The sequence below is a fragment of the Salmo salar genome, chromosome 15 (assembly GCF_965601325.2).
Source record: "Salmo salar chromosome 15, fSalSal1, whole genome shotgun sequence".
NCBI classification, from domain to species: Eukaryota; Metazoa; Chordata; class Actinopteri; order Salmoniformes; family Salmonidae; genus Salmo; species Salmo salar.
Window position 1 is genome coordinate 78,302,270 of NC_138305.1, and position 25,430 is coordinate 78,327,699.

General features: G+C 44.1%; 1 protein-coding gene across 2 annotated transcripts in view; it reads right to left on the reverse strand.

The window, feature by feature from the left end:
* Nucleotides 1-25,430, reverse strand: part of LOC100380856 (TOX high mobility group box family member 2) — a 138,669-nt gene that overhangs the window by 39,010 nt on the left and 74,229 nt on the right. For both annotated transcript variants that reach the window (XM_014146043.3, XM_014146042.3), the window contains one exon: nucleotides 12,184-12,243. In XM_014146043.3, coding sequence (XP_014001518.1) covers nucleotides 12,184-12,243 — 60 coding nt within the window. The remainder of the gene's footprint in view (nucleotides 1-12,183; nucleotides 12,244-25,430) is intronic.

Consider the following 25,430-nt stretch of genomic DNA (forward strand, 5'->3'; position numbering starts at 1 on the left):
GGCTTGAGTGGTGTAAAGCTCGCCATAATTGAATTGAATTTATTTTGGGTAACAGACATATGCAACAAAATGTACAATGTGGAACCAGAGGATATCACTTGAAAGTATTAATTAAAATGCTTGTTTTTCCAAAGTGGTCCTCGATGGTAAAAACAATAACATAAATAATGATTAAAAGGCAAGACAAAACTACAAACAACCATAAATACATTCATTTATATTGACATCCTAAAAAGTGGCACAATTCACTGCACTTCTCCCTAACCTTAAAAATCAACCATAGTAATTTCACATTAAAACAATCTATCCATTGCACATCATGCATATCATTCAAATAAATACACCTGACCAGCCGTAGGGGGCACAAGGGGAAGTGGAGTGGTTTCTCTTACTGAGACAACCTTGTCCAAATGAAAACCTTCAACTGCTTTTTAAAGCTTTATCTACTTTTTCTTTGCTTGATCTCCAAGGGGAGGCTATTCCATAGACAAATGCCTGTATAGAAAAACGTGCTCCTCTCAGTACTGTTTACTCTTGGGATTTTAGAAGACATAACACCAGATCTGGTATTGTAACTGTGTTGGTTATCAATGTTCTTCATATAACCTGGGGCACGATCATTTAAGATGTCAAACATAATGATTAAGTTTAAGTTTCTCCACTCCGGACTCCAAAGGCAACATGCCCACCCCCCGGAAGTCCTGTACCCCTATGTGGGTCCTAGGGGGACATTCACCATATACCTGATAACATTATTTTGCATGACCTGCATTCTCCTTTTCATCTTTTTTGATAGCCCACTATACCAAGCAGAGCAGGCATAATCAAAATGACACTGAATCAAGGTTGAGACAAGCAGTTTCTTAACTTTGATGTTAAAATATCAATCATTTCAATTTGTTCGCCATTTTAGATATCATTTTAGCAGCAATCAGGTCTCCAGAAAGGGAATGATCTAGAGACACACCAAAATAAGTTACACTTGTTTTAGATTCAATCTCCTTGTCTGCATAGTTTACCCTTATCTTGTCAGCCCTAAGCAATCTACGTTTTGTTCCAAACAAAATCGCTAAAGTTTTTCCCAAATGTAGCAACAAATTGGTGTCAGTCAACCAATCTCTAACAAAATGCAAAATGCAATCCTCTATGTAAACTGTATCCTTCCCTGATACCAGTATGGCTGAGTCATCAGCATAAAGTACTTTACTGTACTTGGCATATCATTAACGCATATAAGAAATAAGAGAGGCCCTAAAATTGATACCTGCGGTACTCCACAGGATATTTCTTTGGCCTCTGACAGAACATCACCAACATTACATACTTGTGTTCTGTTGGTCAGATAAGACCCAAACCAATTCACTGCTACATCATTTAGACCCATGCATTTCAGTTTCATCAGGAGAATATCATGGTCCACTGTGTCAAAAGCTTTCTGCAAGTCTAACATGACCATACCTGTATAGTTCCCCTAAATCACTTTCCTGCTTGATGTGGTCAAAAAGGTGGATAGGGCAAGTATCAGTTGAATGAGCATCTTCTAAAGCCAGATTGGACTCTCGAGCAGTGGAAACGCATTCTCTGGAGTGATAAATCACGCTTCACCATCTGGCAGTCTGACGGACTAATCTGGGTTAGCCGTATGCCTGGAGAACGCTACCTGCCCCAATGCATAGTGCCAACTTTAAAGTTTGGTAGAGGAGGAATATTGGTCTGGGGCTGTTTTTCATGGTTCAGGCTATGCCCCTTAGTTCCAGTGAAGGGAAATCTTAACGCTACAACATACAATGACATTCTAGACAATTCTGTGCTTCCAACTTTGTGGCAACAGTTTGGGGAAGGCATTTTCCTGTTTCAGCATGACAATGCCCCCGTGCACAAAATGAGGTCAATACAGAAATGGTTTGTCGAGATTGGTGTGGAAGAACTTGACTGGCCTGCACAGATCCCTGACCTCAACCCCATCGAACACCTTTGGGATGAATTGGAACGCCGACTGCGAGCCAGGCCCAATCCCCCAACATCCGTGCCCGAACTGACTAATGCTCTTGTGGCATTAGTTCCCGCAGCAATGTTCCAACATCTAGTGGAAAGCCTTTCCAGAAGAGTGGAGGCTGTTATAGCAGCAAAGGGGGGACCAACACCATATTAATGTCCATGATTTTGGAATGAGCTGTTCAACAAGCAGGTGTCCACATACTTTTGGTCATGCAGTGTATGTTGCTAAGACGTTATGAAACGCTAGCTTTTTAAATGCTTAAAATGGCTAAAGCCTCCCCTGCATTTCATCCAGCTTTTATCCGAACTACCACAACATATATTTCCGACAAATGATTCTCCAAGATTAAAGTAAATTGATGTAGGATTCATGTTAGAAGATTTGAATGCTGCAAGAGGTGATATTACAATCAGGCCTTCCATTCTTTTAACAGCTCTGTTGGATGCCCTTGAGGATAAAATGTGGGACAAGGACATTACAAGTTTAATATGTTCAAATACAGATAAATAATTCATACATCTACTGTCTTTCAGGACATTGCAGGCTGTGGAGAAAACAGAAGGGGTCAAAACTAAATGTAAAATTCAACCTCGCTACCCAACCATCGCCCTCCCATGAAAGGTGAAATGTATTATAATTTTGTTTTGCGGAGAAAAAAATGCTTGTAAAGCTCCGAGGACACTGCACAACTCCTCCTCTCTACAGTTCCATTCTACACGTAGGCTGTCCACATATGCGATTATCTAACACCAGTGATTAAATGGATTAATATCTATGTTGAATAAATATATTGGATAAATCCACTAGTATTCCACAGCATACATGTACATTTAAATGCTTTGTTTTGATTGTACTGTATACTCCAATACTGCATTCCATTTTCTTAATCAAACGCCCGCTACCTTTACTAAGAATAGGCTATCTATTGAAAGCCAGTCCAGTAGCTACATGTCACGTCAAGAAAACGACAGATTGGCCTTGCTGTAGCAATTTGCAGAAGCTGGTGATGCATAAACAAAGATGTCCGGCCATCTCTAGCTAAGATAAAAGAAAGCAATAGGACGACGACAGTTGGATGAGGATAGGCTACTCAAACACAACACAACGTTACATCCTAGAACTAGATCCAACAGCCAAGAAGAGCCTCTTGAGCAGAGAGAGGACAAAAACGACACTCATCAACGAGAACGAGTGGGTGTTTCAGAACGATGGTCAAAAGGACAAAGGACAGTGCGTTGGGGCACGTGACCTATCCACCAGGCTTTCAATTGACACAAAACTCCATTGGGTTTTATGCATCAGCAGAACCAGCCCTCTACAATAGATGGCAATGGCAATAAATGGCCCTCGATTGAAAAAGAGCAGAAGATGGATTTCAGAGCCGGCTGACTGACAGCCAGGTAGAACTGGGATAAGTAGCCTGAAAAGGGGGCGGTTTGCACCGTCCAATCCCGTGTCAGGGTCACAGGTGATGTCCTTCAGAAGCCTTGGGGAGGGGGAGTATCTGACATCCTGCTCCCCTCACTGGCAATTCCCTCAAATGTCACACCAAAATAGATCTAATTTAGTTGGGTAAAAGACCCCTCTCCACACTCCATTACAGCTGTGTCTGGCCTATTTGAGCTGAGCTCGATCTCCACCAAAACCACATACAAATAAATTATATGAGGAAGACTTTTGACCAGAGTGGAAAAAGAAACACACCATAATAAGCTGACAGTCCCTGAAATCTGGCACTAGAATTACCCCCAATTTTTCTGTATATGTTTACATCACCGATTTTCTTGATTTCACACCATTTCAGAAGTCACAAGACAGCCATCCTAGGATAACATTAACGTCCTCTGTCGAATACTCGTGCATTTGCCTTTCTCCAGTGGTCGGCTGCATCATTAGATTCATTTATATTATTGCTTCTTCAAAGGACATTCAACATAGTATGTGATGGATGTGTTTTCAGAGTGGTGAAATCAAGTTCACTGCAACGTTACGTCAGAGACGCGGTCCTTATAAAAACATTTATCCAGTTCGACTGCTTCACCGCACAGATGTGGCAACACAATCATTGAATTTGTCTCGAGCAGGTGGATCTAAATTACAATAAAGAATGCGACATACCTCCTTAAACCTGAAATAAGTAACAAAGTAATTTTGTGTGGAAGTCAAACATTTGTTTTACGTCGGAGGCAGAGACATTGCATATGCTTTACATCGCCCGTCTCCCCTCATCTATAGCAGGGACACACGCTGTTTAAATGTCCCAAATGTTGATTTAGACGTTCACAAAAATAACAGATTTTGACTATCACTAATGTCATGATACGTTTGGTAAAGTAATAAAGAATGTGAATGATCTTGGGTAGATGTTTCTAAAACAGATTATAACTATATATGTTATAATGTATGAAAAGGCTTATTCATTCACGTTTTCTATTTATTTTTGTATATGGTTTATTATACTTTTATTATGTACTAGATCATATGGGTTGAAAAGTGTTTTTTTTTTCTTCTCAGACAGGGTAATAAGAGTATGTATAAAGAAATAAAGCTCTGACAGACTCCTACAACCGTTTGAAACATCCCGAAAAGCACGATCTTTGTCAGTGGCCAAAAACAGGAATATTTGTGGTGCACCACATTTCCGTATTTTATCCAATCATTATGGTTAAAATCACAAGAATAAATAAAAAATGTCAGCCTGTAGTCACTCTTCCCACTAGGGGAATGTGGAAGCCCCGGTAATCACATATGGCACAATAGCCTACCCATAATCCTCATTTATTTTTTATTTCCGTGATGTCATTCTCTTTAAGCCGTGGCAAACAGGGGGAGGGGGGAATGGGGTGATCCCTCATGTTCTTTCTCTATGCCCTCATTCCAGTCAGGGTAATAAGAGAACATTGTGATTTACTTTCACTGAACCGCGAGGAGTGCATCAGAGAGAATCTACTGTGGCAGGGCCATTCATATAGATTTAACTTTCCACAGTATTATACCAGATGTCTACACGTCTATTGTATTTCAGGCATGACCTTGGTCGCCATATGATGAGAAAGATCACTGGGGGGGGGGGGGGGGGGGGGAGAAGAGAGAGAGAGAGAGAGAGAGAGAGAGAGAGAGAGAAAAAGCTAAAACTATTTAGTCCTCTCTAAATCCCTCCACAGCAGCAATACTGCATATAGAGTGGAGCCCAAAATAGATCCAAGGTTTCAAGTTCTCTTAAAAGAGTGCATGAATCATTCAGTTTACTTTCCCTGCTGATAAGGTGGTTTTAAGATTTTAGCACGATGTACATTTAGATGAGGAGGACCAAGCGAGTCACAGTCAAAGGAGGGCCTTCACTAGATAATTCTCATGCACTTTACTCCAGACCTGGGTTCAAATACTATTTGAAATATTTAAAATGCGCATCTGTCTGAAGAACCAGATCTTTTGCAACTATGCTATTGGTTCCATTGCGCCAGGCAAGCTCAATCAAGCCCAGCTTAAAAGCATTTTCAATTATTTGAAATAGTATTTTTGAACCCAAGTCTGCTATAGTAAAGATATTGGGATAGTCTTGTATCGGTCCTGTTGTCTAGTCTAGTAGAACCTGAAACATAAAGGGAAATCTCAGCTAAAACTGGAACGCACTCACAGAGATCGTGGCGACCCTAAGCCCATTTCTTCTTTCATTTCTACTCTTTCAGAAGCTGATGATAATTGGATTTATTGGCTGACATAGGCTGACCTACATAAGACGACCCTAACAAATCCTCTCAGCGTGGGTGTGGGCATCCTATTCCCTCAATGTTGTCTCAGTGTTGTCTCAATGTTTTTTCAATGTTGAAGGAGCATATTTTTTTGGTGTAACTGCTTTAGAATAACAGTACACAACAGATAGAGCTAGACGATAAGGTTTCCATCTCCACTCTCTCCATTGTTTTTATGCATCGCACAAAGTGTTCTAGTTGGGCTCAGGAAAGAGATGTGCGTCACCCTTTCCACATGATTAGTCATCTACTCATGCAACTTTTCGCATTACCAAAAAGGAAAGATGATGAGAAGAGACCTGTATATGCACATCCACTGAAGAGGGAAGGGGAGTGTATGTGTGTGTGTGTGCGTGTGCGTGCGTGCGTGCTTGCGTCTGTCTGTTGTGCTCAGAGTATAAATGGTACACCATGAGTCACCATTAAGTAACTTCGCTCTCACCTCGCCATCACCCACATGTGGTGTATGTGCTACCACCGTGTTCTAAGATGTTTCTGCTCCCTGCGCTGTGAGTCAGTCAGTGGAGATGTGTGTCGGAACAGCGCAGGGCCAGAGAGGCCAAACAACATCTGCACGGACCCTATGGGCAACGCACTTGACTGGATGAAGCTGCTGTGTGGTGAGAGGGGAGGGATATTGTGTGTGTCGGTGAGAGGGGTGAAAGAGAGAGAGAGAGATAGGGAAGAGATAGAGAGAGAGAGATAGATAGGGGAGAGATGGAGAGAGACAGAGAATGAGAGAGAAAGAGGAGAGAGAAAGACGGAAAATGAGAGAAAGGGGACAGAGAGAGAGAGAGAGAGAGAGAGAGAGAGAGAGAGAGAGAGAGAGAGAGAGAGAGAGAGAGAGAGAGAGAGAGAGAGAGAGAGAGAGAGAGAGAGAGAGAAGCCACTTTATCCAAGTTTCTATTCTAATCTAGACCATCAGCAACAGCTCCCCTGTGGTCGTGACTATATAAGAGCCCCACGTTGTCTTGCATTCTCAACAACAAAAGAAACAAAGGCACAAACACAAACAAGCTAAAACTAGCTGGTTCTTAAAAGACCCTGAGTATCTTTCTACAGCAAGGCAGGGTTGGTACAAAAGTGAAAAATGAGGTAACAGAGAGAAAAGTATTTCTCTGTCATTCTTTCTCTCCCTCTACACACCAGATTTGGGTTCCAATTCTATTTGAAATTACACTGAGTATACAAAACATTAAGAACACCTGCTCTGTCCATGACATATACTGACCAGGTGAACCCAGGTGAAAGCTATGATCCCTTATTGATGTCAATGTTAAATCCACTTCAATTAATGTAGATGAAGGTGAGGAGACAGGTTTAAGAAGGAATTTTAAGACTTGAGACAATTGAGACATGGATTGTGTATGTGTGCCATTCAGAGGGTGAATGGACAAAACAAAACATTTAAGTGCCTTTGAACAGGGTAGTGTAGTAGGTGCCAGGCGCACCAGTTTGTGTCAAGAACTGCAACGCCACTGGGTTTTTCACTCTTAACAGTTTCCCGTGTGTATCAAGAATGGTCCACCACCCAAAGGGCATCCAGCCAACTTGACACAACTGTGGGAAGCATTGGAATCAACATGGGCCAGCATCCCTGTGGAACGCTTTCGACACCATGCCCCGACGAATTGAGGCTGTTCTGAGGGCTAATGTTCGGTATACTCAGTGTCTTTTGAATACTGGATCTGTGCTTGATTCAGCACGCCTGTCGCAAAGGAACCAATAGAAAAGTCTCAAAAGTGCTTTATTTATCCTCCTGGCACTCCAGGTAGCAAACGCTCAAAGTATTTGAAATATTTCAAATAGTTTTTTAACTCAGGTCTGCTCTCCTTACACTGACTGATTATAACATAGAGAGGAAGTTATAAATCCAGTCTGTTAAAGCTCTATTGTAAATGAAACCCCAGTGGGACAGGGACTGTAAAAACAGAGAGGAGGGCGACAGCAACGTAAACACACACCGGCTCCAGTCTGTAATCACCCAAACGGATCACCCTCACCGCTCATTCCAGACCAGTCCCAATCAAAGCATTTCCTGTCCGTCACACTGGCCTGATATCCAATCAGCCTGATTATTTGGGGCACCAATGGATTCTCAATGCACTGGGCAGACGCAGGCTTGAGCAGGGTTTCCCAAACTTGGTCCTGGGGCCCTCCCTGGATGCACGTTTTCATTTTTGCCCTAGCATTACACAGCTGATTCAAATCATCAAAGCTTGACGATGAGTTGGATATTTGAATCAGCTGTGTAGTGCTACGGCAAAAACTAAAATATGCACCCAGGGGGGGCTCCAGGACCAAGTCTGGGCAACACTGGGCTAGAGGAAGGCTTGTATAAGGACAACTACACTACATTACTACATTACCCATGATGCCACACGTAATTTGGCGACCATGTTTGTTGACGTAAACACACAATATGTACTACATTTATTTTACATGTATGTGTAGCAATTAACATCATTGCACTTGAAGTGTGTGTGAATAATGTGCATCCAATGACAGATTGGAAAGATCAAATGACAGATGTTATTTTTCTTGGAACATATCAATCAGGATCACTGAACGAGCCATTAAAAATCCTGGATTCTAATTAAACGCGGCACCCGGACGCGAGTCAATAGGGCGAATTAGTGATATTATTAGTTATACTGGTACAGTATGCAGTAGGAAAACACATGTAACACTGATTAACAACCATGTCATGTTGATCCACTAAATACGTCGCCCACAAGAATGTCAGCTGGTAAACAAACAAAAAATTACAAAGTCCCTTACATGTACAGTAACAACAAACAAATGAATACCTTTGGAAAAAGCCACTGAGTGACTAGACCTGTTTCCTAGCTTAGAGTCAAGGAAAGCTGTTTTTGTTTAGCGGGTTTTCTCTTGAAGGGGCCTGAGATACAGTAGCGTGTGTAATGTAATCTCCTGTCTCTGTGTTGAAGGGTGCTACTTAGACACAAAAAGCCTTGGACACTCACAAAGGCGACTCTGTACTAGACTCCACATTTTGTACACAGACATAGGACACAACATTGACGGGCCATCAAAAGTCTAAGTAACCCACATTAAGGGCAGAACAACTGTATTGGATCATGCCCCATCCTTTTAAAATAGGCCATTAGGCATACTATATGTGCTTGAATTTGCCAATGATTCCACCTAAAAAGGTCAGGAAAATAAAGGCCATGATATGACTTAAATATGACAACAACGTATACTCCCAAAATCACCAAAAATTGGAGATGCAATAAAAAAATAAAAACAAGGTAATGACTAAAAGGGTCCTGGCTCATATTGCCACATAACTACATAAGAGCCATTATCACGAGCCCATCCTCCCCAATTAAGGTGCCGCCAACCTCCTGTGATGGGTTGGAATAATGGTTCATTGTTTCGCTAGCTAGCTAGCTACATGCCTAAACAAAAGACTCCACAGATGATTACATAACCCCTTCTAGTTAGCCAGGTGTGTCTGGAGGTGATTACGGCCATCTTTTGTATAATAATGCTAAAGTATTTGTATCTAGAATTTGTCTTTCAGCATCAGTAGAACACCCCCGACTCTCCTCCACCAGTCAGTCACACAAGGAGAACGGTCTAATGCCTCCCATCAAAAAGAGAGCCGGCCCAAGCAAGCACAGGTCACACCTGAAGCATGAGTACTTGCAGTGAGTTGTGAACTTCATCAACAACCACGCAGAGGATAATGCAATAGTATTACCAGGACACCGCCCAGGACACAAACACTTTGGTGGAAAGCTGCTGCCATCTCATGTGACAAAAGCAGTGGTGTGGCGTCTCCACAAGGAATCGATGACAACACTTGGAATGTAAAGCATAAACAACACGTTTTCATTATTTCATTTACCTCCAACATGATTGGCACTACTTTTATGGATCTCACATTATTTGTGTGTTTTTCAGAGGTACATGTAGTCAGGCTGTCTTCCTTCAGGAATCTGTGGAGAAATTGCTGGTGTGGTCAAGGACAGCACTGTGACGGGGGTCAACATCCCACAACAGGTTGGACTGCAGAATGGTACGGTGCTGGTGGAAAGTTATGGCTGGCAACAAAACACGACTGCGTACTTCAGGCCGCAACCACAGATCAAGTAGTACCAGCACTTCAAAGTAGTACCAGCACTTCAGGTGAATATCATTTTCATTGCATTGTATGAGGTTATTCTTATTATCTATACTTAGGAGGTGAATTGATGCTATGCAAGGTTGTAATGTCTTCTACATTTTTTTCTTCTATTTTCTTGTTTTACAGCTTCAATGCTCTGGAGCCTGGTGTTGTTGTTGCCAAGGAGCGTTGGGACTCAGTCGGGACCAGGTTTCAGCTGCTGCGCAACGCTGACGTCCTTCCTCCCATAGATGGTCCGCCTGTACAAGCACCACTTGGACTGGACACAACTAGACAAACATATCTTTTTTAGAAGATCAGGGAGTTTTGCACATCACAATCTCCCTATCATCAAATGCACATCTCTAGCCACAGCCACAGAAAAAACGATATAGTTAGAATTGGTCCGTAGTTACTTTAGTCCGTTTTTTTGTCCAAAATATTGAGTCATTGAAACTGAAACAATACAGACCAGCTGTGATTTACAACCTGATAGCAATATTTGTTGGACTACTGTGCTTATCTGCATTGCTTGCTGTTTGGGGTTTTAGGCAGGGTTTCTGTGTAGCACTTTGTGACATCTGCTGATGTAAAAAGGGCTTTATATATACATGTTATTTTATTTTATTTGACTACCAAGAAATGTATTGTTGAATTCTATTAATCGGGCATTGAACTATATCCATCTATTATACCAACAATACCTTACTGTACGTCATGGAATTTTTTGTCAAATATTACTTATTTTTAAAACCTCTTATAAAATTGGTTTTGTAGCATAAACTGGGAATTTGATATTTATAACTGATATTATGATTGTATTTTTGTTTCATATCGGCAAAGTAGTTCAAACGCTCTCTGTAAGACTTTAAAGTAGAGTAGGTGCTGATTGACATATGACCAGCCTGACCGACAATAGTGCCGAACAGTTTGCCCAATTTACAAGCAACCAATGGGTTTCCAGTGATGTCGGTAGACCTTGTGCTGCTGCACTGAGCAACCAATAAGCTGCTAAATCTATCCTTCAACCCCTCATTATACGCAGTCAATCAAGACTTAAAAGAAAATACAAACTTACTAGGAAAGGGTTTGCCTCATGCTCTCCTTCTCTCCCTCCACCTCTCTCTTCCTCTCTCTCACTCTTTCTTCCCCTCTCACCACCTCCCACCCTCCTTCGCTCTCTCTCTCCCTTGCTCTCTCTCTCTGTGTAGGCAAGTGCTAATTGATGAGTAGTTGGAACCTTGTTATGTTTTGTTTAAACACCAAGGCTTTGCCGCAGTATCAACAAATCCTGGAGATCTAAACACTGCCATATGTCAACTAAGGCGTTCTAACTCTGGCTGTGAGTACTCTGCTCCACTCCCTCCCGTCCAAACTGCAGGTTGACGTTTATTGTTATGAATCTTGCCCTGGAGGCAGAACTGAGCGATTTCCGCTAGATGAGACAGCTGCAAAGTCAAAATTGGCTATATTGTAAAAATCCATGAACACAAAAATGTAAGGTTAGAGTTAGGCATTAGGGTTAGCAGTGTGTTTAAGGTTAGGATTAAGGTTAGGGTTAGCTTTAAAATTGAATGACTTTGTGGCTTGTGCTAGCTTGTGACCACTCTGCAGAGCTGCCTCCAAGATTCATGACAATAAATGTCAACCTGTGTCCGGATAGGAGCGGACCGAGTGACCGAGTGTCGGTCCGCTCCTATCTTACACTCCTGGGCCCGTATTCACAAATCATGTCAGAGTAGCGGTGCTGATCTAGGATCTGTGACACTTTGTGAATACGGGCCCTGAGCTCCCAACAGACTAGTTTGACACAAATCTAACAACACCTTCAAATACTGTAAAACCTCACAACACCAAGTCTGCTGGAGGAAGTTTGTTTATGGCCTATGCCCTCCAAGGAGCGGATGGGTTTGAGACAAGGAAGTGAAACCCACTTCGGTAACAACTCATCTACACCTTACCTTACCTGGAGTAGGTCACACAGCTATGGGTTTTGGGAACTCCATAAGAACTACACAATAAATAAGCAGTTAGGGCAAACTTTCGGTGGCATTATTGGTGTTTAACAAATGTATTGAATGTTTCTAGAAGCGAAAACTACAACATGGAAGACCCCCAGCGGGGTAGTTGCACTGACTCAGTATCATTCCTTTGTTTGTGCTTTCCATACTTCGTTAATAGATATTTGAAGGCTTATGTTGATAAGTCACCTAGTCACCACAAAGAGAATGTCTCTTGACCATAATGGAGGTATAACCTTTAGGATTAATTGGTGAACCCTGAACCGGACTACTCACCTGGCTTGGTGACCGAAACTCCTGGTTATTGTCATTCATGTACATGTTGTCACCATCAAACTGTGAACAGAAAAAGAAAAGAAAACAAACATTTTGTGAATAATAAGCAAGATAGCGGGTGGTGCAGCGGTCTAAGGTACTGCATCACAGTACTACTAGAGGCGTCACTACAGACCCAGGTTCCATCCCATTCTGTGTCACAACCGGCCGTGATCAGGAGTCCCAAAGGGTGGCACACAATTGGCCCAGTATTGTCCGAGGTCAGTCGTCAGTTGAACATTGTTTCCTCCAACACATTGCTGTGGGCGAGTGTTAAGAAGCGCGGTTTAGGTGGGTCATGTTTCCGAGTACGCATGACTCGACCTTTGCCTCCCAAGCCCGTTGGGGAGTTGCAGCGATGAGACAAGATTGAAATTGTGAATAAAAAGGGGGTAAATAAATGATTTTATAAATAAATAAGCAAGATAGAGAGAGTGAGAGAAGTAGTGATGGCTCTACGGGAGGCAAGGAGCATGAGTCTAATGACTTTGTCACGTTCACTAAACCTCGTTGCGGCGGCTTCGGTAATTACTGTTCGTCAGTGGGGCGGTAATTAGTTGAGCCGAGTGACAAGCGTTGGGCTTCCCCTGTGGGGTTGTTCATACCGTGTGTTTGTGTGCATGTGTGCGTGTGTGTGTGTGTGTGTGTGTGTGTGTGTGTGTGTGTGTGTGTGTGTGTGTGTGTGTACACTGTCGCTGTGTGCGTGCGTGTCTGTGTGCTGTTGAAGGAAGGGGATCCATGTCTCTCACATGAGGTAGGCAATAAGGAGTGTTCTAGTCATGCATGGCAGAATGTTATGATATGGCCCTAAATGCCTAAAACTGGACGTACTATAGCGCTATGTTGTTGAAGCTATGTTGTTTTAACTACAGTATGTTGCTATGTTTATCATTTTTGTTCACAATTAATAAGATTACATTGACAGGGAGGACCTGATCCTAGATCAGTACTACTATTAAGTTGGAATCGTCCTGCCTATCTGAGGAAAGATTGATGGTAGTGTGCTCAATCACAATAGTCAGTGGTGGAAAAAGTACCCAATTGTCATACTTGAGTAAAAGTAAAGATAACTTAATAGAAAATGACTCAAGTAAAAGTCACCCAGTAAAATTCTACTTGAGATAAAAGTCTACAAGTATTTGGTTTAAAATATACTTAAGTATAAAAAGTAAATGTAATTGCTAAAATATACTGAAGTATCAAAAGTAAAATTATAAATCATTTTAAATTCCTTATATCAAGCAAAGTAGATTGCACCATTTAAAAAAAATATTTATTTAGGACAGTCAGTGGCACACTCCAACATTCAGACATAATTTACAAACAAAGCATGTGTGTTTAGTGAGTCCGCCAGATCAGAGGCAGTAGGGATGACCAGGGACGTTCTGTGATAAGTGCGTGAATTGGGCAATTTAAGCATTCTAAGCAGTCAAAATGTAATGAGAACTTTTGTGTGTCAAGGAAAATGTATGGAGTAAAAAGTACATTTTCAGGAATGTAGTGAAGTAAAAGTTAAATTAGTCAAAACTATAAATAGTAAAGTAAAGTACAGATACCCCCAAAAACGACTTAAGTAGTACTTTAAAGTATTTTTACTTAAGTACCTTACACCAGTGACGATAGTCATCTAAAGACTCATCTTTTAAGAATTGGGAAAGTTCACAAAGCCCAAACTGAGAACACTACAAAAGAATAAGATGGTAGCAATTGTGATGGTGAAAAAAGTGCTATGGCCCAACAGAAATAAATATATTGGACTCTCCATAGCACTCAGCTCTGTAGTGAAGCCGTTTGATAAACCGTGACAGTGACCTCACCGCCCCATCGGGTAATACAGAAAGTTCATAGACACATATCAACGCCAGCTCTCAAACTGCTGTGGAAGTATTGAAAGTCACGAAGAAGAGGAATGTTTTCTTGTCTATTGACAAAAGTCATTCTTTGCATAGCGCGTGCCATATCGCCAAGCTCTGTGTAAAAGGGAACAGACAGACAGCAATGAAAACATGATCAAACTAGACAGCATTCCATTTCAAATTCCAGAGATACATGGCGATTCAGTGTGTGGTATTTTCCGAGCCAGAAGACATGGATTGAAGGTTTACTACCTAGATAAACAGAAGTAAAATATCAGGGAACACAAATGGGCCACTGCAATTATCTAAGAAACTATGTCCTGAGACCACTAATGGATACAATTCCTGAGGGTGAACGAAAACATCCACAATGGAAGACATTAAAAACAATTTCATAAGAGGGGAGAGTGTAGATAAAAAGAGAGAGTGATGTGATAGATACAGTGCCTTCAGAAAGTATTCACACCCCTTGACTTTTTACACATTTTGTTGTGTTACAGCCTGAATTTCAATTGATTACATTTTGATTTTGTTCACTGGCCTACACACAATACCCCATAATGTCAAAGTGGAATTATTTAAAGGAAAATATGTCATTCAATAAGTATTCAACCCCATTTGTTATGGCAAGCCTAAATATGTTCAGGAGTAAAAATGTGTGCAACAAGTCACAATAAGTTGCATGGACTCACTCTGTGTGCAATAATAGTGTTTAACATGATTTTTGAATGACTCATCGCTGTACCCCACACATACAATTATCTGTAAGGTCCCTCAGTTGAGCAGTGAATTTCAAACACAGATTCAAACACAAAGACCGGGGAGGTTTTTCAATGCCTCACAAAGAAGGGCATCAATTGGTAGATGGGTAAAAACACAAAAAGCAGACATTGAATATCCTTTTGAGCATGGAGAAGTTATTAATTACACTTTGGATAGTGTTTCAATACACCCAGTCACTACAAAGATACAGGCGTCCTTCCTAACTCAGTTACCGGAGAGGAAGGAAACCGCTCAGGGATTTCACCATGTTGTCACGTTCCTCTTCGTCAGAAGATATGTTGAAATCGCTGTCGGAAAAAGTGGACCAATATGCAGCGGATTGCGTGCTCATCATAATTTATTATAATGTGAACACCACGAACATAAACAAGAAAACAATGACCAACAGGAACAGTATAGCAGGCTACACACGTATAGCAGTGCTAAAACAACTACCCACAAACAACAAGACCAAACACACCCTAATATATTGGACTCCCAATCAAAGGCAACTAGAAAACACCTGCCTTCAATTGAGAGTCCATACCCCACCCCCCCAAAGGTGCAGACCCCCGGATGCACCTTACACAGAACCCAGTAATCCCCCAAAACAAACTGAAAATCCCCCTAAACTAAAGGGAGGGAAGGGAGGGTGGCTGCCGTCAACGACGGTACCTGCGCTACACGGCTCCAGACTGGCGGGCGGCTCTGGCGGCTCCAGACTGGCGGGCGGCTCTGGCGGCTTCAGACTGGCGGGCGGCTCCAGACTGGTGAGGCTGGACTTACGCACTAGAAGCCTGATGCGTGGGGCTGGTACTGGACGTGCCAGCCTGGAGACACGCACCTCAAGGCTAGTGCGTGTAGCGGGAAACACTGGACCGTAGAGGCGCACTGGCAGGTCTCGAGCGCAGGACTGGCATCACCCCTACTGGCTGGATGCCCACTTTCCCCTGGCACATGCAGGGCGCTGGTACTGCGCGTACCGGCCTGAAAATACCCGGCCTCGCCACAGCACCCATCACCCCAAAGCACGGGACCTGTCCAGTAGGTCTCTGCCCAAAAAGGGTACGGGGAGCTGGCCTGGGGCTCCATCCTCGCCCAGCCAAACTACCCTTGTGCCCCCTCCCAAAAAAAAAATATTGGGGCTGCCTCTCGGGCTCCCTTACCAGCCGAGTTCCCCGGTCCTCACCAGATTTCCTCCGCTGCTTGGTCCTTTTAAGGTGGGTAGTTCTGTCACGTTCCTCTTCGTCAGAAGATATGTTGAAATCGCTGTCGGAAAAAGTGGACCAATATGCAGCGGATTGCGTGCTCATCATAATTTATTATAATGTGAACACCACGAACAAAAAACAAGAAAACAATGACCGACAGGAACAGTATAGCAGGCTACACACGTATAGCAGGCTACACACGTATAGCAGTGCTAAAACAACTACCCACAAACAACAAGACCAAACACACCCTAATATATAGGACTCCCAATCAAAGGCAACTAGAAAACACCTGCCTTCAATTGAGAGTCCATACCCCAATTAACTAACATAGAAACAGAACAGATAGAAAACCCATAGAAACACAAACATAGAAAAGAAACCCAAAACCCCGGAATACATAAACTAACTAAACTCTGCCATGTCCTGACCAAACTACAATAACAAATAATCATCTATACTGGTCAGGACGTGACACATGTGGCCAATGATGACTTTAAAACATGTACAGAGTTTAATGGCTGTGATAGGAGAAAACTGAGGATGGATTAACAACATTGTAGTTACTCCACAATACTAATCTAATTGACAGAGTGAAATGAAGGTAGCCTATACAGAATTTATTTTTCTCTAAAACATGCATCCTGTTTGCAACAAGGCACTAAGGTAATACTACAAGAAATGTGGCAAAGCAATTCACTTTTTGACCTGAATACAAAGTGATATGTTTGGGGTAAACCCAATATAACATTATTGAGTACCACTCTCCATATTTTCCACCATAGTGGTGGCTGCATCATGTTACGTATATGCTTATAATCGTTAAGGCCTGGGGAGTTTTTCAGGATAAAAAATAAACTGACTGGAGCTAAGTACTGGCAAAATCCTAGAGGAAAACTTAGTTCAGTCTGCTTTCCACCAAACACTGGGAGATTAATTCACCTTCCGCAGGACAATAACCTAAAAAACAAGGCCAAATCTACACTGGAGTTGCTTACCAAGAAGACAGTGAATGTTCCTAAGTGGCCGAGTTATAGTCTTGACTTAAATCTACTTGAAAATCTATGGCAAGACCTGAAAATGGTTGTCTTGCAATGATCAACAACCAATTTGACAGAGCTTGAAGAATTTTGAAAAAAATAATGGGCAAAGGTTGCACAATCCAGGTGTGGAAAGCTCTTAGAGACTTACCCAGAAAGACTCACAGCTGTAATCGCTACCAACGGTGATTCTAACATGTATTGACCCAGGGGGTTGAATACTTATCTAACTAAGATGTATTCATGTTTTATTAGTCTTTTTTTAATTTTTATTTATTTTTGCAAATGTTTTAAAAAAAATCCACTTTGACATTACAGAGTATTTTGTGTAGATCGTTGACAGAAAATGACACTGTAGATAGATAGATAGATGAGTTACAGACAGAGCGATAGAAAGAGAGAGAGAGACAGCGAGAGATGGGTTGTGTCCGAATACCAATAATTGTGTTCTAAATAGTAAGCATTTTGGGTATGCGAAAATATTATGTTTCATAGTGTGTGAAATTTCTAAAATGTAGTATGTTTTAAATGCCAAGATGTCATACTGTTTCGGTTTTCATCTAGTACGAATTCACTGCTGTCACGTCCTGACCCTAGTAAGATGTCATTTTTTATAGTAGAGCAGGTCAGGGCGTGACAGGGGGTGTTTTGTGTTTTTCTATGTTTTCTATTTCTATGTTTAAGTTCTAGTTTTTCTATTTCTATGTTGGGGTTGTTTGTGTTAATCTCCAATTGGAGGCAGCTGATCCGCGTTGCCTCTGATTGGAGATAATATTTAAGTATCTCCACCCGGCACAGCCAGAAGAGGACTGGCCACCCCTCATAGCCTGGTTCCTCTCTAGGTTTCTTCCTAGGTTTTTGCCTTTCTAGGGAGTTTTTCCTAGCCACCGTGCTTCTACACCTGCATTGCTTGCTGTTTGGGGTTTTAGGCTGGGTTTCTGTACAGCACTTTGAGATATCAGCTGATGTAACAAGGGCTATATAAATACATTTGATTTGATTTGAAGTAGGGGTTTTTCTCTTCCGTTTTGTGGGTTATTATCTTTTGAGTAGTGTTTGTTTCTCTCTGCGTCACGGTTTGTTGTTTTTGTATATTCAGTTATTTAGTGTATTGCATTACGTTTCACAAATAAATAATAATGTGGAACTACAAACACGCTGCACCTTGGTCCTCTTTATACGACCCATGTGACAGAATAACCCACCATAAATTGACCAAGCAGCGTGGAAGAGAATGGACCTGGGAGGAAGTTCTGGACGGCAAAGGATCCTGGACATGGGAGGAGATCCAGGCTGGATGGGATCGCCTTCCATGGGAACAGGTGGAGGCAGCGAGAGCAGAGCGGCGACGAGAGGAGGCACGATACCAACGTCGAGGCAAGTGCGAGAGGCAGCCACAACAATTTTCTTTGGGGGGGGGGGGCACACGGGGAGATTGGCAGAGTCAGGTTGGAGACCTGAGCCAACTCCCCGTGCTTACCGTGGGGGGCGAGTGACCGAGCAAGCACCAAGTTATGCTGAGATACGCACTGTGTCGGCAGTGCGCAGCTACAGCCCGGTGCGCTCGGTGCAAGCTCCTCACAGGTGCCGTGCTAGAGTTGGCATTCAGCCAGGAAGGAGTATGCCTGCTCAGCGTTCCTGGTCTCCAGTGCGTTTTCTCGGCCCTGGTTATCCTGCGCCAGGTCTACGCACGGTAACCCCAGTTCGCCAATACAAACCTGTGCGACCTGTCACAACGGCTCGCGCTTGTCGGGCTACGGAGGTTATCCAGCCAGGACGGGTTGTGCCAGCCATAAGCTCCAGATCTCCAGTGCGCCTCCACGACCCAGTATACCCTGTGCCTGCTCTGCGCACCTGGCCTCCGGCAACGCTCTCCAGTCCGGAGCCTCCAGCGACGTTCCCTAGTCCAGAACTCCCAGAGACGTTCCCTAGTCCAGAACTCCCAGCGACGTTCTATAGTCCGGTGAGACCTATTCCAGCTCCACGAATGAAGCCTCCAGCGATGATCTATGGTCCAAAGCCTGTAGGGAGGATCCATGGCACTAAGCCTCCAGTGATGATCCATGGCACGGAACCTTGGGTCAACTACAGACCAGTATCACTTCTTTCTTTTCTCTCCAAAACTCTTGAACGTGCCGTCCTTGGCCAGCTCTCCTGCTATCTCTCTCAGAATTACCTTCTTGATCCTAATCAGTCAGGTTTCAAGACTGGGCATTCAACTGAGACTGCTCTTCTCTGTGTCACGGAGGCTCTCCGCACTGCTAAAGCTAACTCTCTCTCCTCTGCTCTCATCCTTCTAGACCTATCTGCTGCCTTTGATACTGTGAACCATCAGATCCTCCTCTCCACCCTCTCCGAGTTGGGCATCTCCGGCGCGGCCCACGCTTGGATTGCGTCCTACCTGACAGGTCGCTCCTACCAGGATGCGTGGCGAGAATCTGTCTCCGCACCATGCGCTCTCACCACTGGTGTCCCCCAGGGCTCTGTTCTAGGCCCTCTCCTATTCTCGCTATACACCAAGTCACTTGGCTCTGTCATATCCTCACATGGTCTCTCCTATCATTGCAATGCAGACGACACACAATTAATCTTCTCCTTTCCCCCTTCTGATAACCAGGCGGCGAATCGCATCTCTGCATGTCTGTCAGACATATCAGTGTGGATGACGGATCACCAGCTCAAGCTGAACCTCGGCAAGACGGAGCTGCTCTTCCTCCCGGGGAAGGACTGCCCGTTCCATGATCTCGCCATCACGGTTGACAACTCCCTTGTGTCCTCCTCCCAGAGTGCTAAGAACCTTGGCGTGATCCTGGACAACACCCTGTCGTTCTCCACTAACATCAAGGCGGTGACCCGATCCTGTAGGTTCATGCTCTACAACATTCGCAGAGTACGACCCTGCCTCACACAGGAAGCGGTGCAGGTCCTAATCCAGGCACTTGTCATCTCCCGTCTGGATTACTGCAACTCGCTGTTGGCTGGGCTCCCTGCCTGTGCCATTAAACCCCTACAACTCATCCAGAACGCCGCAGCCCGTCTGGTGTTCAACCTTCTCAAGTTCTCTCACGTCACCCCGCTCCTCCGCTCTCTCCACTGGCTTCCAGTTGAAGCTCGCATCCGCTACAAGACCATGGTGATTGCCTACGGAGCTGTGAAGGGAACGGCACCTCCATACCTTCAGGCTCTGATCAGGCCCTACACCCAAACAAGGGCACTGCGTTCATCCACCTCTGGCCTGCTGGCCCCCCTACCTCTGAGGAAGCACAGTTCCCGCTCAGCCCAGTCAAAACTGTTCGCTGCTCTGGCACCCCAATGGTGGAACAAGCTCCCTCACGACGCCAGGACAGCGGAGTCAATCACCACCTTCCGGAGACACCTGAAAACCCACCTCTTTAAGGAATACCTAGGATAGGATAAAGTAATCCTTCTAACCCCCCCCCCCCCCCTTAAAAGATTTAGATGCACTATTGTAAAGTGGTTGTTCCACTGGATATCATAAGGTGAATGCACAAATTTGTAAGTCGCTCTGGATAAGAGCATCTGCTAAATGACTTAAATGTAAATGTAATGTAACCTGTAGTGATGATCCATGGCACGGAACCTGTAGTGATGATCCACGGCACAGAGCCTGCAGTGACGGTCCACAGTTCGGAACCTCCTGAAACGGCCTTCAGTCCGGAACCTCCTGAGACGGCCTACAGTCCGAAACCTCCTGAGATGGCCTACAGTCCGGAACCTCCTGAGATGGCCTACAGTCCGGAACCTCCTGAAACGGCCTACAGTCCGAAACCTCCTGAGATGGCCTACAGTCCGGAACCTCCTGAGGCGGCCTACAGTCCGGATCCTCCTGAGGCGGCCTACAGTCCGGAACCTCCTGAGACGGCCTACAGTCCGGAACCTCCGGAGACGGTCTACAGTCCGGAACCTCCGGAGACGGTCCACAGTCCGGAACCTCCTGAGACGGTCTACAGTCCGGAACCTCCTGAGATGGCCTACAGTCCAGAACCTCCTGAGGCGGCCTACAGTCCGGATCCTCCTGAGGCGGCCTACAGTCCGGAACCTCCTGAGACCGCCTACAGTCCGGAACCTCCGGAGACGGTCTACAGTCCGGAACCTCCGGAGACGGTCCACAGTCCGGAACCTCCTGAGACGGTCTACAGTCCGGAACCTCCTGAGAAGTTCCCCAGTCCAGAGTCTTCAGCGACGGCCTGCAGCCCGTAGTCTCCTGCGATGATCTATGGTTTGAAGCCTGTAGAAAGGATCCATGGCACTAAGCCTCCAGTGATGATCCATGGCACGGAACCCGTAGTGATGATCCATGGCACGGAACCTGTAGCGATGATCCATGGCACGGAGTCTTCAGCGACGGCCTGCAGCCCGGAGTCTTCAGCGACGGCCTGCAGCCCGGAGTCTCCAGCGGCGGCCTGCAACCCGGAGTCTCCAGCGGCGGCCTGCAGCCCGGAGTCTCCAGCAGCGGCCTGCAGCCCGGAACCTCCAGCAATGATCTACAGTCCGGTTCCTTCGACGACGATCCACGGTCAGGTGGTAATAAAGCAGAAGGATCAGCGGGTGGAGCGGGGAGTATGCCCAGAACCGGAGCCGCCTCCTATGCCGGAGGTTAAGGTTATCTGGACTGCATTTGAGCCGCCATAGACAATTATCACCCTCCCTACCCTCCCTTTTGTTTTGTGTTTTTTTGGGGGGGGTTTGTTGCATTCGGAGTCTGCACCTTTGGGGGGGTTACTGTCACGCCCTGACCTTAGTAAGACGTCATTTTTTTATAGTAGAGTAGGTCAGGGCGTGACAGGGGGTGTTTTGTGTTTTTCTATGTTTTCTATTTCTATGTTTAAGTTCTAGTTTTTCTGTTTCTATGTTGGGGTTGTTTGGGTTCATCTCCAATTGGAGGCAGCCGATCCTCATTGCCTCTGATTGGAGATCATATTTAAGTAGGGGTTTTTCTCTTCCTGTTTTGTGGGTTATTATCTTTTGAGTAGTGTTTGTTTCTCTCTGCGTCACGGTTTGTTGTTTTTGTATATTCAGTTATTTAGTGTATTGCATTACGTTTCACAAATAAATAATAATGTGGAACTACAAACACGCTGCACCTTGGTCCCCTTTATACAACCCATGTGACAACTGCATGCTATTGAGGAAGAGAATCGTCGATTCATAACCATAATCAGATTAGGGGACTGCTGTACCAAAATGAATGAATGGCGGGAAACAACGCAATTCCACATTAGATGACGCATGTTGATATTTGTAGCTTACTGCATACATTTTTACTAAACAGTGTGTTCTAAATAGTATGTAGTTTGATTAGTACACAATATGCAGTTTTAGTAAGTAGTAGGCAACATGGATTTCAGACACGGCCAGGGAGAAAGAAAGATACAAAGGAAGAAAGAGAGGAAGCGAAAGAGAGGGATTCACAATTTACACCAAATTATTGCTAGTAATGACTGGGGAAGGAGCAGTGGCCCGAAGCAATGGTTGGTTAATGATGCATTTCAAGGAAACCTTGTGAGGATCTACTTGCTTATTCTAATGAAACCATTAATATTCATCCCTATAGATTCACCACCCAGACACATAAATAAGATGTCTTAATGACACCTCAGTTTCTTGTCTCCAAGAATATATTCAACATGTTTTAGCATGGCACAAAACACAATCATAATTATTTTTGGGGTCAAAAGTTTGTACACACCTACTCATTCAAGTTATTATTATTATTATTAATTTTTTTTACTATTTTCTACATTGTAGAATAATAGTGAAGACATCAAAACTATGAAATAACACATATGGAATCATGTAGTACCTAAAAAAGTGTTAAACAAATGAAAATATATTTTAGATTCTCAAAGTAGCCACCCTTTCCCTTGATGACAGCTTTGCACACTCTTGGCATTCTCTCAACCAGCTTCATGAGGTAGTCACCTGGAACGCCTTGTTAAAAGTTCATTGCATTTATTATTATTATTGAGCCAGTCAGGAAGTATACAGAAGATAGCCCTATTTGGTAAAAGACCAAGTATATATTATGGCGAGAACAGTTTAAATGCCGAGCACCTATATTCTGTTCACTTTGAATAGCTAAGTTATGTTCAGACATTTATCTTGGTGAAATCATAGGCCTATCTCCTTTCAAAACCGCACGACATACATTATGTGAACAACACCTTGATCAATGAGTGGTACAGGGTGATATAATTGTTTCATGAAAGCCTCTCCATTACATCAACATATGAGTTTAATTTAATCTATCAAAAACCACTGTAGTCGGCAATTACATAAAGAGGTGAGGCTGGAAGAGACTCAGTCTGGTCTTGTGTCAGGTCTCACAGTTCAGTCAACAAACACACCAATTTTTAGTTCCTTTTACCCTCTTCTTTTGAAAAATGGATACATAATGTAAGTCTTTATCTGTGTAGTCACAGTCTTGTCTTTTCAACACTGACTTGGGACGATATCTGATGTTCAAAATGAATCCAACCCGACTACCAATCAACCACCAAAAGGCCCGAATACAACAGAGAAAGGTCAGCCATTTTGTGGTTCAACATGACTGCACATATATTCCAATGTAAGGCTTTTTCTCTGCTCTGCTAGCTCTCCTTGCGCTGCCTCTCTCCCTTTTAAAATGCCAATTTATCCTCGGCAGAATGCTATCAGCGCAGCCATTACTCCACATTCACTGCAAAAACCTCTCTCTCTCTCTCCCTCTCTCCCTCCCTCTCCAGTGGGCCCCGGCAGTGCTTCCCCATTTCCGGTCTAATTGTGCATTCGGCCCAGACAAGGGGCTCATTAAGCAGTAATTACACACATGTTGTTTTCGGGAAACATCTCAATTTGGATTGCTTTGCATGGTAATTGTTCAGCAGGGATCGCCACTTGCAATGTTTCCCAGTGTGACATGTGGTGGAGAGAAAAAGAGAGAGAGAGAGACAGGGAGAACGAGGGAGAGTGTGTGTGAGAGATGGAGTGAGAGAGAAACAGGGAGAGAGAGAGAGAGAACACCATTGTAAATACAACCCATACTTATGTTTATTTATTTTCCCTTTTGTACTTTAACTATTTGCACATAATATGAAATTTGAAATTTATTTGTAATGAGTGTAATGTTTCCTGTTAATTTTATTGTTTATTTCACTTTTCTTTATAATCTACTTGCTTTGGCAATGTTAACAAACAGGGAGAGGGAGACGGGGAGAAAGAGCGACAGGCAGGGACAAAGACGGGGAGGGAGAGAGAGAGAGGGAGACGGGGAGAAAGAGAAACCCAGGAAGTGATAGAGAGACGGGGAGAGGGAGACAGGGAGAAAGAGCAATAGGGAGGGACAGAGAGACAGGGAGGGAGAGAGAGAGAGGGAGACGGGGAGATAAAGAGACAGGGAAAGAGAGAGACGGGAGAGAAACGGGGAGAGAGCGACGGGAGAGAGACAGACGGGGAGAGAGTGAAACAGGCTGACAGAGAGAGACGGTGAGAGAGACAGAGACGGGGAGAGAGGGAGAGAGAGGGGGAGAGAGAGAGACGGGGAGGGAAAGATGAGGAGGGTGACAAAGACGGGGAGAAAGAGAAATGGGGGGAGAGAGAGACAGGGAGAGATAGCGAAATGGAGAGAGAGCGAGAGAGAGATGGGGAGAAAGAGAGAGAGAGGTAGTCTGAACTAGGTCAGGCCTTACCATCATAGATGAGCATGGAGCTTCAAAAATAATGAACTTTAACTTTAACTATTTGCACATAATATGACATTTAAAATGTCTTTATTCTTTTGGAACTTTTGTGAGTGTAATGTTTCCTGTTAATTTGATTGTTTATTTCACTTTTCTTTATAATCTACTTCACTTGCTTTGGCAATGTTAACAAACGGGGAGAGGGAGACGGGGCGAAAGAGAGACAGGGAGGGACAAAGACGGGGTGGGAGAGAGAGGGAGAAAGAGAAAGACAGGAAGTGATAGAGAGACGGGGAGAGGGAGACGGGGAGAAAGAGCGACATGCAGGGACAAAGATGGGGAGGGAGAGAGAGAGAGGGAGACGGGGAGAAAGAGAGATGGGGAGAGATAGTGAGACGGGGAGAGGGAGATGGGGAGAAAGAGCGACAGGCAGGGACAAAGACGGGGAGGGAGAGAGAGAGAGGGAAACGGGGAGAAAGAGAGAGACGGGGAGAGATAGAGAGACGGGGAGAAAGAGCAACAGGGAGGCACAGAGAGACAGGGAGGGAGAGAGAGAGAGAGACGGGGAGAAAGAGAGAGACGGAGAGGGAGAGAGAGAGAGAGAGACCGTGAGAAAGAGAGAGCGACGGGGAGCGAGAGAGAGACAGGGAGAGAGAGGGA